This window comes from Ursus maritimus, unplaced genomic scaffold (assembly GCF_017311325.1).
Source record: "Ursus maritimus isolate PB19 unplaced genomic scaffold, ASM1731132v1 scaffold_4, whole genome shotgun sequence".
Lineage (NCBI taxonomy): Eukaryota > Metazoa > Chordata > Mammalia > Carnivora > Ursidae > Ursus > Ursus maritimus.
Window position 1 is genome coordinate 57,539,524 of NW_024426552.1, and position 16,024 is coordinate 57,555,547.

The following is a 16,024-nucleotide window of genomic DNA, read 5'->3' on the forward strand; positions in this document are numbered from 1 at the left end:
AAAAAAAAAAAAAAAAGGGAGCCTGCTTCTTCCTCTCCCACTCCCCCAGCTTGTGTTCCCTCTCTCTCTGGCTGTCTCTATCTCTGTGAAATAAATAAAATCTTTAAAAAAAAAAAAAAAAAAAGAATGCCCTGCCCTTTGCACTGGGTAAGTCTGAAATTTAATGTTATTTAATTTTATATATCTCAGGGTGGCAAAGTAGGTTATTGTTCCCTATAATAGGATTATATATCCCTACTCATCCTATGTGATTTCACAGTGCCTTCCAATGAAGTAGATGGAACCTTTTCCTCCTCTTAATGACCTTGAGTTTGGCTGATTTGCTTTGGCCAATGGAATGTTAGTGCACATGATACAAGCAGAGGTATCGTGTGGGTTTGCGTCATTGGGTTTAGTCGTTGCCCAGGAGTCATTTGCCAGGTGAAAAGCATGGCCCGAGTTATTGCTGAAGCCAGAAAGAGGCTGTGGAGAGACCTGAATGTAATCCACAGCTGGCCCACAGATGTGTAAGCAATAAATGCCTAAATTGCTGATTTTTAAAGATTTTTAATTTATTTATTTGACAGAGATAGAGACAGCCAGCGAGAGAGGGAACACAAGCAGGGGGAGTGGGAGAGGAAGAAGCAGGCTCATAGCGGAGGAGCCTGATGTGGGGCTCGATCCCAGAACGCCGGGATCACGCCCTGAGCCGAAGGCAGACGCTTAACCGCTGTGCCACCCAGGCGCCCCCCTAAATTGCTGATTTTTGAGGGCTGTTTGTTATGCAGCTTTATTGAAACAGAAACCTAATATGGTAAATTATGGTAATTATTTCCTCTTTATGAGAAACATGGCTAAAATTGAGAGGACTCTATTCATTTTACTTTGAAAGTCTTTAATAAAAAATCTATTCATTTTGTTTCCAACCTATCTAGTTACAGAAATCCTTTTCTGTCTTGGAAGACCAAATCTGAACTCTTATCCAAAACAAAGAAATACATACACTCAGTTAGCTTATATTTTTGGCTTTTAAATCACCAAACAACCCTCATATCCTAACTGGGTATTTAATCCATGTGAAAAGTCCACTTTGTAATTTTGGGAGGAAGTGTGTGACACCATACCTGGATGTTTTGCTTGCTTTTCATTCTCAATCTCTTCCAAGGCTCCAGGCCTTTTTTTCTTAGCAACATCCTTTCATAATGTTCTTTGGCTACTGCTTCCAGCTGCTGGTTCCTCTTAATTCTCTTCTCCTTCTCTAGTTCTTTCTGGGAAAAATTAAAAAGTGAAAATGCTGAGGAGGGGACCAAGATGGTGACATAGGAGGTCCTGGACTTCCCTCCTCCCTTGGATGCATTCAACGTATAGCTACAAATGGAGCATTTTGCTTTGAAAGAAATCTAGAAACCAGCTGAGGGACTCTTCCCTATCAGGTGAATGAGAAAATACCCACATCAAAGTGTGTAGGAAAGGCTGCAACACACTCTTGACATAAACTCCATCCCTAGCACAGCACCATACAACAGGGAGGGAACTCCCAACTCGGAGCTTCTCTCTGAGGAATGAAGGGTTTGGACTGCACATCTACACCTCAACTTTTAAAATAACCACCCAAGGATGGACTCCTAGAACAACTGCCTCTGAGAGCCCCTGGGGCTTGTGTCCGTGAGATACACAAAACTATAGGAAACAAAGACATGGTTCTTAATGGAGGTGCGAGCACTCCCTATGGGTATCCCCCTAGGGCTCAGCCCAGAGGGAGCGGACAAACATGCCCATCTCCTAGTCTCTCTGAAAGCAGTCTGACTGAATACTTTATCAGCTAATGCCTGAGGGTCCTTCTAATTTAGCACATGTTTAGGGGCTGGCTGTGATCCTCCCCAAAGGAAGTGCCCAACAGACCCTCATCCTGAATTCTCCCTCTAGCTCACTCCAATGATCAAACCAAACCACTAGCATCTCTCTGGAAGGAGCTTGGACACAATCTCGTTACCCAATATTTATGATTACCATTTGAGGGATGGGACCCTGGTTTGCCTGGCTCTGAAAGCCAATGGAGCTTACATTCACAAGTCCTACAGGACTCTAACAAAGAAGTAATTTTTAAATGGGTATAGGAGCACCCCTCTCCCCTTGTGGCTGTATACCTGGATTCAGTACAGAGGGAGCAGGCAAAACACATCTCATAGTTTCTACCTGGAAGGGTAGAAACATTCTCAGCCGCTGCCTGAGGGTACAGTTTTTAATCAGCCTACGTCTAGGTGCTGACTGAGATTCTCCACTGTGGAACACTGACAGGTTTTGGTACATGCTCGACTACTGGGAGCTAAGAACAAGGACAGCAGATTGGATGTTCACAAAGGTTTGAGAGACAACCAAGAACCTGGGTGAGGCTGACTAACAAGGTTCATCTTCCACATGAGACCACTCTGTTAAGACTAGGAGAGGTGGCTGCTTTATCTAATGTGCAGAAACCAAAAGGGAGAGTCAAGAAAAATAGAGAAATGGGAATATCTTCCAAACAAAGGAACAAGATGAATCTCCAGAAACCAATCTTAATGAAATAAGTGATTTACCCAATAGACAGTTCAAAACAGTGATCACAGAGATGCCCGCTGAGGTCAGGAGAGCAATGAATGAACAAAGACAGAATTTCACCAGAGAGATACAAAATAATAATAATAAAAAACCCCAAACATAAATCATATAGCTGAAGAATACAGGAACTGAACTGAAAAATTGAATAAAGGGTTTAATAGCAGACTGTATCAGGCAGAAGAAAGGATGAGCCAACTTAAAGACAGAGCAGAGAATTCATCCAATCAGAGGAAAAAGAAAAAAGAAGCTAGTGTAAGGGACTGATGGGACAGCCTAAGGGTACAAATACATGCATTACAGGGGCTCCAGAAGAGAGGAAGGGGCAGAGACCTTATTCAAAGAAATACTGGCTGAAAACTTCCCTCACCTGGGGAAAGAAACAGATATGTATATCCAGGAAGCCCAAAGAATACCAAACAAAATGAATCAAAAGAGGAACACACCAAGACACATTAAACTGTCAAAAGTTAAAGACAAGGAGAGAATAAAAAAAGCAGCAAGAGAAAAGCAACTTGTTACATATAAGGGCACTCCCATAAGACAACAAGTTTTTCAGCAGAAACCTTGCAGGCCAGAGGGAGTGGGATGATATATTCAAAGTGCTAGAAGAAAAAACCTGCCAAACAAGAGTACCCAGCAAAGATGTCCTTCAGAATTCAAGGACAGATAAAAGAATTTTCCAGACAAACCAAAGCTAATGAATTCATTACCACTAGACCAGCCTTATGTCATACCCAACACTGAAAAGGACTAATTCAAGAGGCACCTGGGTGGCTCAGTTGGTTAGGTGTCCAACTCTTGCTTTTGGCGCAGGTCATGATCTCAGAGTCCTGAGATGCGCTCTGCGTTGGGCTTCCTGATCATCGGGGAGTCGGCGTCCCTTCTTTCTCTCTGCCCCTCTCCCCACTCGTGCACTCTATCTCAAATAAACAAATAAATCTTTAAAGAAAAGGACTTCAAGTTGAAGTAAAGAACACTAAATAGTAGCATGAAAACATATGAAACTACAAAATTTAATGGTAAAAGTGTATATATAAATTGTTTAATTTGAAAGTACTCTAATATGGTAGTGGTGGTAGGTGAATCTCTTATAACTCTAGTATAAAGGTTAAAAGACAAAAGTATTAAAAATAACTATAATAATAATTTGTTAATGGATACACATTATAAAAGATGTAAATTGTGGGGTGCCCGGGTGCTGCAGTCAGTTGAACATCTGACTCTTGGTTTTGGCTCAGGTCATAATCTCATGGTTGGGAGATCAAGTCCCATGTTGGGCTCTGCACTCAGCACGGAGTCTGCTTCAGATTCTCTCTCTCTCTCTTCCTCTGCCCCTCCTGCTCATGCTCTCTCTCTAAAATAAATAAATCTTTAAAAAAAAAGATGTAAATTGTGACATCAAACACAAACTGTGGGAGCAGGAGTATTAAAATGTAGAGGTTTTGTACACATGTGAAGTTATGAGCTTAAAAGAGACTGTTAAAACTACAAGATGCCTTATGTAAGCCTCACGGTAACCACACAGCATAAACCTATAGTAAATAAATAAAGATAAAGGAATCAAAGCATAACACTACGGAGAATCATTAAATCACAAAGGAAGAAAGCAAGAGAGGAAGAAAGGAACTACAAAAGAGCTAGAAAACAATTAGCAAAATGGCAATAATAAGTCCATGCCTATCAATTATTTTAAATGCACACAGACTACATTCTCCAATGAAAAGCCATACAGTGGCTGAATGGATGAAAAAAACCACGACCCAACCTGCTGCCTATGAGCCGCTCATTTCAACTTTAAGGACACAAAGAGACTGAAAGTGAAGTGATGGAAAAAAGATATTCCATGCAAATGGAAGCCAAAAGACAGCAGGAGTAGCTAGCCTACATCAGACAAAATAGACATTAAGCCAAAAACTGTAACAAGAGATTAAAAAAAAAAGGTCATTATATCATGACAAAAGGGTCAATTCATCAAGAGGATATAACAATTATAAATATTTATACACCTGGTCTTCCTCCACGGTTCCTTTGGCTCTCCACCTCTCCTTCCCATGGTGCTCAATGGATCACGGTCAGTCCTCGGCTGAGGCAGATCAAGATCGAAACAGCCATGGTGAAGCGATTGGTCAAAGAAAAATGATGTATGAAAAAAAAAAGCAAAACAAAAAGAAGAAAAGATTGCAAAAAATGAAAGCTGAAGATGGTGAAAATTATCCAGTTAAAAAGCAGGCAGAGCTCCTACAAGAGTCGTGGCTAACGATCCCAGATTGCCAGCACAGGTTGGAAGCTGCATATACTGATCTTCTGCAGTTAGTAGAGGGTGGAAAGGACTTGCAGAAGCTGAGGAATATAAGGAAGCCCGTTTACTACTGGAATCAGTGAAGTTAGGAGCCTGGTTTTCTGTACAGAGTGTTTTTTGCCTTAAATCTTGGGAACCATTCCACAATTCATTATTTTTGACCACTGCTGTATGTTCATGTACATGAGAATGTGCTTCTTTCTACTCAGTTGAATATATTTTTCTTTGCCTAATTTAATGTATCAAATAGATGAGTTCATCTAAAAAAATAATTTATGCACCCAATTTTGAATCACCTAAATAAATAAAGCAAATACTAACATTCTGAGGGGAGATCTAGACAGCAATACAATAATGGTAGGAAACCTAAATAACCCAACTTTAAACAATGGATACATCGCCCTGACAGAAAATCACTATGGAAACACTGGACTTAAATTTTATGTTAGAGCAGATGGACCTAACAGACATATACAGAACATTTCATTCAACGACAGCAGAATACACATTTTTCTCAAGTGCACAAGGAACATTCTCCAGGATAGATCATATGTTATATGCCACAAAATAAATCTTAATAAATTGAAAAAAACTGATATCATATCAAGCATCTTTTCCAACCATGATGTTATGAAATTAAAAATCAATTACAAGAGGAAAAATGGAAAACACACAAATACGTGGAGATTAAACAACATGTTTATTAACAACCATTGAGGCAAAGAAGAAATCAAAAGGGAGATCAGAAAACATCTCCAAGCAAAGGAAAATGGAAACAAAATATACCAAAACTTATGAGACGCATCAAAAGCAGTTTTAAGAAGAAGTTTATAGCAGTAAACACTTACATCAGAAAAAATGAAGATCTCAAACAAACAGCCTAACTATACATCTCAGTGAACTAGAAGAAGAAATAACTATGCCCAGAATTAGCAGAAGGAATGAAATAAAGATCAGTGCAGAAATAAATGAAATAGAGACTAGAAAAACAATAGAAAAGATCAAAGAAACTAAGAGCTGTCTTTTTTAAAAGATAAAATCTCTAGAAACCTGTGGCTAGACTAAGAAAAAAAGAGAAAATCAGAAAACACAGAAATAGTAAGGATCATAACAAACTACTATGAACAATTATATACCAACAACTTAACCTACAAATGAATATCCTAACTTTTACTAAGACTGAATCATGAAGAATTAGAAAATCTGAACAGACTGATTACTAGTAAAGAGACTGAATAAGCAATCAAAATCCTTCTAAAAAAGAAAAGTCCAAGACCAGATGACTTCACTGGTAAATTCCACCAAATATTTCAAGAATTAATACCAATCCTTCTTAAACTCTTCCACAAAATATAAGAGAAGGGAACACTTCCTAAATCATTTTACAAGGCCAATATTACCCTGATGCCAAAGCCAGACAAGGACACAAGAAAAGAAAAATATAGGCCAGCATCCCTGATGAATATAAATGCAAAAAATCTCAACAAAATATCAGCAAATCAATAAACAATACATTAAAAAGATCATACACCATGATCAAGTGGGATTTATTCCAGGGATGCAGGGATGGTTCAACTTCCACAAATCAATCACTGTGATACTCCCACGTTACAAAATGAAGGATAAAAATCCTATGATCATCTCAATAGATGCAGAAAAAATATCTGACACAATTCAACATCCTTTCATGATAAAATCTCTTCACAAATAGGGTATAGAAGGAACATATCTCAACATAATAAAGACCATACTTGAGAAGTTCACAGCTAACATCACACCCAACACTGAAAAGATTTTCCTCTACTATTATGAACAAGACAAGGATGCTCGCTCTCATCAATTTTATTCAAAATAGTGTTGGAAGTGCCAGTCATGGCAACTAGGCAAGAAAAAGAAATAGACATCCAAATTAGAAAGGAAGAAGTAAAATTGTCTCTCTCTGCAGATGACATGATATTATATATCAAGAACTCTAAAGACTCCACCAGAAACTGTTAGAATAAACTAATTTACTAAAATTGCAGGGGGTTGGAGAGAGAAAATTGGAGAGAGAAATTAAGAAAATAATCCCATTTACAATAGCATTAAAGAGAAAAAACTATTTATGAATAAAATTTAATCAAGGAGGTAAAATATCTGTGCATTGGAAACTATAAAATATTGGTGAAAGAAGCTGAAGAAGACACAAATGTTCGATATGGATAGATATTTTCTGTGATTTGTCCTGCATATTATTAATAATATTAAATATAAATTTATATATATTTAAGATTTTATCCACGTATTTGACAGAGAGAGAGAGTACAAGTAGGGGGAGCAGCAGAGGGAGAGGAAAGTAGGCTCCCCAGTGAGCAATGGGATTTAAGACGGTTTAGATTTTTATTTTCAAAAGGTCATTGAATGAGACCCACAAGTTGCCATCATACTGCTACATCGGATAGGATGTCCTGTCAGGGCCACAGGAATACTAAGCCACATGTGCACATCAATGACCATGCTGTCCCAGGTGGTACTTCCTGCCATGGCTACAGTGGCCCCCTCTGAAGAATGCAGCACTTCTAGGTCCAGGAGAACTGTAGGTACCAAGGATCTTTCATAGAGGGCAGCCGTGTCTTAACCCCGAAACACTTCCTGAAAATGGAAGACAAATTTGTCATGGGCTTATCCCTGAGGAATTCTTCCAGTTCTCTTATCCTCTAACATGTCAGAGGACTTATCTTGTATTTTCTATCCAAAGAAATACATGTGATTGCCCTAGAGAACTTCTCTACCATATTGACAGCTCATCTATATAATTAGAAAGTATGGTACTTCACACCATAAACTGATAATGAATAGAAAAATGCCCAACTAGAAGAGGTGAAGCAGGCTCCCATCAAACACATCCAGGATGTGACTATTCAGAGAAGTCATAGCAGGTACTGGCTCAGAAGTGTAGCTTTTTGATGTCCAGAGGAATAATGCTGCCATGGCCTTGGTGACTGCTTACTGGGAATGGCTATAGAAAGTATACAAGGAGGTAAAAAAGTCACCTGTGCAGAATATGATGCAGCAGATGGGAAAAGGCCCCATGATCAACTGGGTGGAGAAATATACTATGGAGAGCATGACTGCCCAGAAAAAAAGGAAACAACTGCCAAGGGCATTTTTTTGTTTTGTTTTGTTTTGTTTTGTTTTGTTTTGTTTTGTTTTGTTTTGAGAAAGAGCACATGCAAATGAGGGGTAAGGTAGGGTAAGGCAGAGGGAGAGAGAGAATCTTAAGCAGGCTCCATGTCCAGCACAGAACCTGACTCGGGGCTTGATCCCGTGATCCCAAGATCACGACCTGAGCTGAAACCAAGAGTTGATGCTCAACCGACTGAGCCACCCAGGCTCCCTGCCGAGTACATTTTAGATCTGAAGTGCTTGCAAAGAAAGCTCAAACACCATCTATTTGTACGTGCATCTATCTTGATTGAAACGGCTATAGTTTATTTACTAAATGGAAACTAGTCTATGTGACAAAATCTTTTTGTCTACTGTTATGGACTGAAGTTGTAGTTTACACCTGGGGGTCATAGTCATAGGGACGTTCCCGCCTTTTTGCAGGCTTTTGCTCTAGAAACTCCAGAGTTCCCACCTTTTTGCAGGCTCTCACAGAGGGGATCAGGGAGAATCCAGATAAAGTTCCTACCATGGTCCTGACTGGTGTACAGGAACAGCAACCACTATAAAATCCGCCCAGACCATTCTCCCTTGGGAAACAAAAACCTTCAGCTGGCCGCACCTGAGGGCACTAGTGGAAAGCTACTGCAGCTGCGGGGAAGGGCTCTCCAGACTCTTAATTGGAGAGGGAACCTCGCAGAGGGAAGAGCTTTAAGGTTACAGACTGAGCCAGTGGATACAAGATGGGAGCAGAGGAGTAGGAGCAGATATTCTTCTGACTGCCCCGTACTGTGCACTCCAAAGACTGAGATTTAATCAGAATGTTATAGAGTGCTTCCCCTCATCCACACCCCACCAACATGCAAACAAACCCCCAGTAATAACAGTGCGTACGAGTGAGAGACCTGCAAGAGATAGACCCTCTCTGGGGAACAGCACAAAGGGAAGACCTGAAGCCAAAAAGGAGATGAAAACAAAGTTACTAGTGTAAATTGAAGTCTGTGGTGCTCATAGCAATAGCACGCCTCAGCAATAGTAACCACGGCACCAACAGACTTGAAATGTAGTCCAACTCCTGGCTAGATTAGCACAAATCTCCACGCTAAAGGCCTATGTACCTCAGTTTCTATTGCCCTGTACAAGAAGCCTGGCTTTCAACAACAACAACAACAACAACAAAGACATTCCAAAAAATAAGCAATAAACACTGTCTGAAAAGATAAATCAATCTTTAGAACAAGACTCAGATATGACAGAGATTTTGGAACTGCCAGAGAAGGAATTTTAATTTTTAAATAACTTATAGTAACAATAAAGGCTCTAATGGGCAGGTAGTCATCATTCAAGGTCAGATATGTCATTTTAACAAAGATATGGAAACTATAATAAAGATTCAAATGAAAATGCTAGAAAATAAAAAACATATGGTAACAGAAATGAAGAGAGCCTTCAAAGGGTTCATCACTAGACTTGACATAGCTGAAGAAAGAATCAGGTAACTTGAAGTTAAGTTAGTAGAAATTACACAAACTGAAAGGCAAAGAGAAAAAAGAATGAAAAACACAACAGAGCATCCAAAAGCTGTGGGATAGTATCAAACAGTGTAATGCAAGCATTGCAACTGGAATCCCGGAAGGAGAAAAAGAATGGGACAGGTGAAATATTTGAAGGAATAATGGGTAAACATATTCCAAAATTACTGATAGATACAAAGCCATATATCTGAGAAACTTAGAGACCACCAAGGAGGGAAAAAAAAAAAAAAGAAATCACATTTGGGCATATCATAGTCAAACTGCTAAAAACCAAAGACAGGAAAAGCCTTGAAGGCAGCTGGGGAAGAGAACCCTTACATACTATTATAGACTGAATGTTTATAAGCCCCTCTGGATTCATATGTTGGGTCCTAACAACCAGCATGGCTATATTTGGACATGGGGCCTCTAAGGAAGTAATTAAGGTGAAACGAGGTCCTAAAGGTGAGATTAGTATCCTTTTAACTCACCAGAGAGCTCATGTACTCCCTTTCTCACTAGGAAAGGTCTTGGGAGGACACAGTGAGAAGGTGGCCATCTACAAGCCAGGAAGAGAGCAGTCACCAGAAACCAACCATGCTGGCACCCTGATCTCAGATGTCCAGTCTACAGAACTGGCAACCTAAGTAGACTAAGACACCTACAATAAAGGAACAAAGATAAGAATTACAGCAAACTTGTCAGAAACCAGGTAAGCAAGAAGACAACAGAAGGACATAGGTAAAGTGTTGAAAGAAAAACTATCAACCCGGAATTCTATATCCAGTGAAAAGACCTTCAAAAGTGAAAGAGAGAGGCACCTGGGTGGCTCAGTTGGTTAAGTGTCCGACTCTTGATTCAGGTCATGATCTCTGGGTTATGAGATCAAGCCCCATGTAGGCTCTGCACTGGGCATGAAGCCTACTTAAGATTCTCGCTCACTCCCTCTCCCCCTGCCCCTCCCTGCCCTGCTCATGTGCTCTCTCTTAAAAAAAAAAAAAAGTGAAGGAGAAACAAAAACTTTCTCAGACAAATGAAAACGAAGGGAATTCACTACCAGCAGACCTATCTTACAAGAAATGTAAAAGGTTTTTTAGGCAGAGGGAATATGATATAGGTTAAAATCTTAGATCTACACAAAGAAATAAAGAGCATCAGAAATGAAAGAAATGAAAAACCATAATCTTCAGTTTATTTTTTTTTTAATTTGAGAGTGTGCACATGTGAGTGGGGGTGGGGGAGGGGCTGGAGAAGGGGCACAGGGAGAGGGAGAGAGAGAATCTTAAGCAGGCTCCACACCCAGCACAGAGCCCAAACCAGGGCTCAGTCTCACGACTCAGATCATGACCTGAGCCGAAATCAAGAGTTGGATGCTTAGGGGCGCCTGGGTGGCACAGCGGTTGAGCGTCTGCCTTCGGCTCAGGGCGTGATCCCGGTGTTATAGGATTGAGCCCCACATCAGGCTCTTCTGCTATGAGCCTGCTTCTTCCTCTCCCACTCCCCCTGCTTGTGTTCCCTCTCTCGCTGGCTGTCTCTATCTCTGTCGAATAAATAAATAAAATATTAAAAAAAAAAAAAAGAGTTGGATGCTTAACTGAATGAGCCACCCAGTTGCCCCCAGCTTATTTTAAATCACATTAAAGCATAATTGTTTAAAGCAATGAGAGTAATAAGGTATTGGGTATTTATAGTATATATAAAAGTAAAATATATGACATATATGACAGTAAAGATGAGAGACTGAATCTTCCCCTGAGATCTGGAACAGGCAAGGATATCTTCTCTCATTATTCCTATTCAACCTTGCAGGGGAATTCCTAGCTAGTTCAATAAGGCAAGAAAAATAAAAGGCATACAGATTGGAAAGGAGGAAATAAAACTGCCTTTATTGGTAGACAACTTGTAGAAAATTCCAAAGAATCTACAAAAAAACACCTAGGACTAATAAGTGAGTTTAACAAGGTTGCAGGATACGGTCAACATACAAAAATGAACTGTGTTCCTATATACCAGCAATGAATAAATTGAATTTGAAATTTTAAAAAAGCATCATTTATCACAGCACCAAAAAAGTACGTAGGTATAAATCTAACAAAACTTATACACGATATGTGAAAAGCTATAAAACACTCATGAAACAAAGTTCTAAATAAATGGAGAGATATACGAGGCTCATAGATTAAAGACTCAATGTTGTTAAGACATCAATTCTCCCAATTTGATCTATAGATTCAGTATGATCCCAATCAAAATCTTAGCAGGTTTTTTTGGTACACATTGATAAGATTAGTCTAAAACTTATATAAAAAGGCAAAGAAACCAGAATAGCCAAATCACTCTGAAAAAGAATAAAGTGAAAGAATTCACATTGCCCAATTTCAAGATTTACTATAAAGGTACAGCAAGCAAAGGCAGGTGGTAGTGACAAAGGATTATACATAAAGTGTAATAGAAAAGAGATCCAGAAACAGACACAAATACAGTCAACTCATTTTTGACAAAGGTATAAAGGCATTTCAATGGAGAAAAGATAGTCTTGTCAACAAATGATAGTGAAACAACCGAATGTCTATATGCAAAAGAAGTAAATTTATTACAAACAATGCAAGGAGGTGGGGAAAAATAGAAGCTGACCTAAGTGACTAGAAAACCAAATTTTAATTGGAAAGTATAGGTTAAAAGCAAAAGAAACTGTATAAATACTGTACTCCAGTTGGTAAATGTTTTCATGAGGGTACAGTTCTGAACTTGCTTTACACGTACGGCAGAGCTGAATGAGTTAGGTAAGAGGATGGTGAATTGTGGGAACCAGATCTTATACTGTTAAATAGGGAATTTACAGATAAGCAAGAAGGGAGGGGAAAAATAAATCATCCAATGTGGGATCGAAGCCAGAGATATTAGTATGAACTCATGTTCATACGAATGTTTACTCAGATGGATAGATACAGAAATAATTATGGAGAGGTGTGCACATGGTTTAGTATGCATATGTATATTACTTAGCTCTCTCTGCTGAGGTGCTAGAATTAATGACATCCCAGAAGCAATGATACCCTCACTGCCCAGATCTTGGTTTCCCAATACCATTTTGAACCAGGGCACCTTGGAGAAATGGCTGATTCTAACGTTGGGGCAGTGAAAATACAAGATGAACAGTGTTGGAAAGTAAAATACCCAAAAACCAAAAAAGGAAGAAGACATGTCAGAGGGACACACGAGCCAACATTAAAGAGCTCCCCATAGCCAAAGTGGGAACAATTTGAGCCACAAAATAAATAACATTTTTTAGAACTCAGAGTATAAAAGAAATATACATGAATCCATGCTGATGTAAATGACTGAATAATTAAACAATGGAGAAAGAAAAATAAATCTTCCTCACAGCAGAATCCCAAATAATATGTGTAGATACCCCTTCAGGAGACAGAGCTTAATTTCCACTCCTCCCTACCCTGGGAGTGGACCAGACTTAATGAAATGCCTCCAAAGAATAGAGTATGAAAAGGGAAAAACAGGAACTTCACAGTGGAGAAACTTGTCAAACAAGTCATCAAAGTATCACGAGAGATAAGTCATCTTCATGTCATGTATTCCCTACTGTGATGAGATTAGGAGGGCCCTTCATCTAGGTAGCATTCTTAAAACAAAGACCATAATCCCAGAAGAATTTAAGAAAAACATCATATCAACACAAATTGAGGAACATTCTACAAAATACCTTATAGGTACTCCTCAAAATTGCCAAGGTCATAAAAAACAAGGAAAGATTAAGTACTATGGTTTGAATGTGCCCCCCCCACCCAAATTCATATATTGAAATCCTAATGCCTGTGTGATGGTGTTAGGAAGTGGGGCCTTTGGGAAGTGCTTAGGTCATGAGGGTGGAGCCCTCGTGAATGAGATGTGCTGTCATAAAAGAGACCATATGAAGCTCCCTAGCTCCTTCCACCATGTGAAGACACAGTGAGATGTCAGAAAAACTGGAAAAAGCAGTGAAATCTGCACAAAGTCTGGTCTTAATACTAACGTTGGTTTTTTCGTTTTGACAAATGCACCATGGTAATGTGAGATGATAATATTAAGGAGAAACTGAAACTGAGTGAGGGGTATACGAAAACTCCCAGTACTACCTTTGTAACTTTTTTATAAACCTAAGTAAACCAAAATAAAAAGTTTATTTAAAAAAAAAATGAGTATTAAGGAGGGCACTTGTTGCAATGAGCACAAGGTACTGTATGTAAGTATAAATCACTAAATTCTACACCTGAAACTAATATTACACTGTATGTTAACTGGAATTTACATAAAAACTTGAAAAAAAGAAAAAATTTACCATCAACATATAAATAAAAAGGTTTTGAAGAATTCTGAATGTTAAGTGAAAATATTCATCAGAGACTCTTCAATACAAAAAAGCAGATTAAAAACTATATACAACCCCTCCCCCCCACAAATTATCAATCTATTAAGAGAGAGATACTTAGGGAGAAGGAGTAAATATACTAAGATATTTAGTTACCTCTTATTGCTGAGCTCATATTTTTCCATTTTTTTGTAGTTCTCAAATGTTCCACAATGAATAGTAATATAAGATGTACTGACTTTGTATCATTGTGTTTAAGTATTTTTAATTTTATATCATAGTATTTAAGTTATGAGATATCAATGAGAAGAGTAAACGTCATTGAAGGACTTTACCGTCTCTTCTGGGGAAGGGGTTAGTACGTTTTTGATTGTATGCAGGATAGTTGTATCATGTTAAGCAGAATTAGGATCTTGTCTTTATTTGGAGATCAACTATGGTTTAAGGAGATGTGTATGGGTGCCAAGTAGATAAGGGGTAGACTTGTGATGGTTAATTTTATGTGCCAACTTGAATGTGCCACAGGGTGCCTAGAGTAAACATTTATGGGTGTATCTGTGAATGTGTTTTGGGATGACATTAGCATTTGAATCCATGGAGTCTGTTAGACTGCCCTCCCAAATGTGAGTGGGCATCATCCAATCCCTTTATGAGCTAAACAGGACCAAAAAAAAAAACGAAGGAGGAATCTGCCCCTTTTTTCCTCCTGTCTGCCTGCTTGAGCTGGGCCATCGGTCTTCTCCTGCCCTTGAACTAGAGTTTTTACCATCAAATCAGACGAGGACTGGAATGATATTGCTGGCTTTTCCTGGGTCTCCGGCTTGCAGATGGCAGACTGTGGGACTTCTCAGCCTCTATAATCATATGAACCAATTTCTCATAATAAATCTCTTCCTACACATGCAACCAATTGCTTCTGTTTCTCTGTAGAATCCTAATACAATTTCCAATTCGAATCTCTTTTCTATGAAAATGTCTCTACTATTCCCTCAATCTTTATAGGTCTTGCCTTCTATGGCTCTCTTGATCTCCTTTGGTCTTTTTTTTTTTTTTTCCTTTTTTTAAGTAGGCTCCACGCCCAGCATGGGGCCCAATGCAGGGCTCGAACTCAAGACCCTGAGATCAAGACCTGAGCTGAGATCAAGAGTTGGACGTTTAACTGACTGACCCATCCAGGCGCCCCTTCTTTGGTCTTTGCGGCACAAGACAACATGTGCTGTACTATATTGTCTGACAGGCGTGCATTTTCAGGCCTTATCTTTCCAACTAGAATTTAATAATCTTGAAAGTAAGAGCTTTATCTCTTATTTCTCAGGTGTGTCTTTTTCTCCCATTTGTTCATTTATTTGTTCATTCATTTACTCATTCATTCAACACGCTTGCTGAGTTCCTAGAATATGCCAGGGACACTGCTCACCAACACAACAGTGAGCAACACCAGACTGCCCCCTTTATTCTGAAGGAGATTCCAGCTTAGTTGGAGATGCTGAAATCAATAAGACAACCACAAAACACATGCACGATTATAAGCCCTGGTAATGCTTTGAAGGAAATATATTTCAGAGTCCATAAAGGGGAACGTAACTTAACCTTGGGTGGAAAAGAGAACGTACGAGGCAAGAAAGTCTAATCTGGGAGAAGCCATGTTTGAGCTACGATCTGAAGAATGAGCAGGTTTTCACTAAGATGGGAGAAAAGGGTGGAGGTGCAAGAAGAGTGTTCTGGAGGGAAGTTCGGGGATAGAGAAGGTGCACAGGGCCACAGTATTGCACACAATACTGCTTTAAGAGACAGGCGACTGACCAAACAGACTCTACGAACCATTTTCTGCAGTCTCTTCTCCTCTTGTTTTTTCTTAAGTTGAGCCTCCTTTTCTTCTGCTTCCCTCCTCTGACGCTCCTCCTCTTGGGCCTTTAACTGGGCCTGGTCAAGATGAGAGTCAGTAAAAAATTAGAACGCTATGTTTGTATGGAAATGAGATTTTTTATGTTGAGGAAAGTCAAGTATCTCCCAAGAGTGCCCGCCCTATCTCTGAAAGAAGCCCATACTTCGTGATAAAAGCAGAAAATCCAACCAACAGGTGATCAGTTGTGTAACTTAAAAGTTTCTCCAAAATAATCCTCT

General features: G+C 39.2%; 1 protein-coding gene and 1 pseudogene across 3 annotated transcripts in view; one reads left to right on the forward strand and one right to left on the reverse strand.

Annotated features, from left to right (window-relative positions):
• CCDC191 (coiled-coil domain containing 191) overlaps positions 1-16,024 on the reverse strand; it is an 81,562-nt gene that overhangs the window by 16,404 nt on the left and 49,134 nt on the right. For all 3 annotated transcript variants that reach the window (XM_040621258.1, XM_008708264.2, XM_040621259.1), the window contains 2 exons: positions 15,722-15,823; positions 1,104-1,247 (listed from right to left, as the gene is read on the reverse strand). In XM_040621258.1, the coding sequence (XP_040477192.1) occupies positions 1,104-1,247; positions 15,722-15,823 (246 nt within the window). The remainder of the gene's footprint in view (positions 1-1,103; positions 1,248-15,721; positions 15,824-16,024) is intronic.
• LOC103678816 lies at positions 4,526-6,731 on the forward strand (annotated as a pseudogene).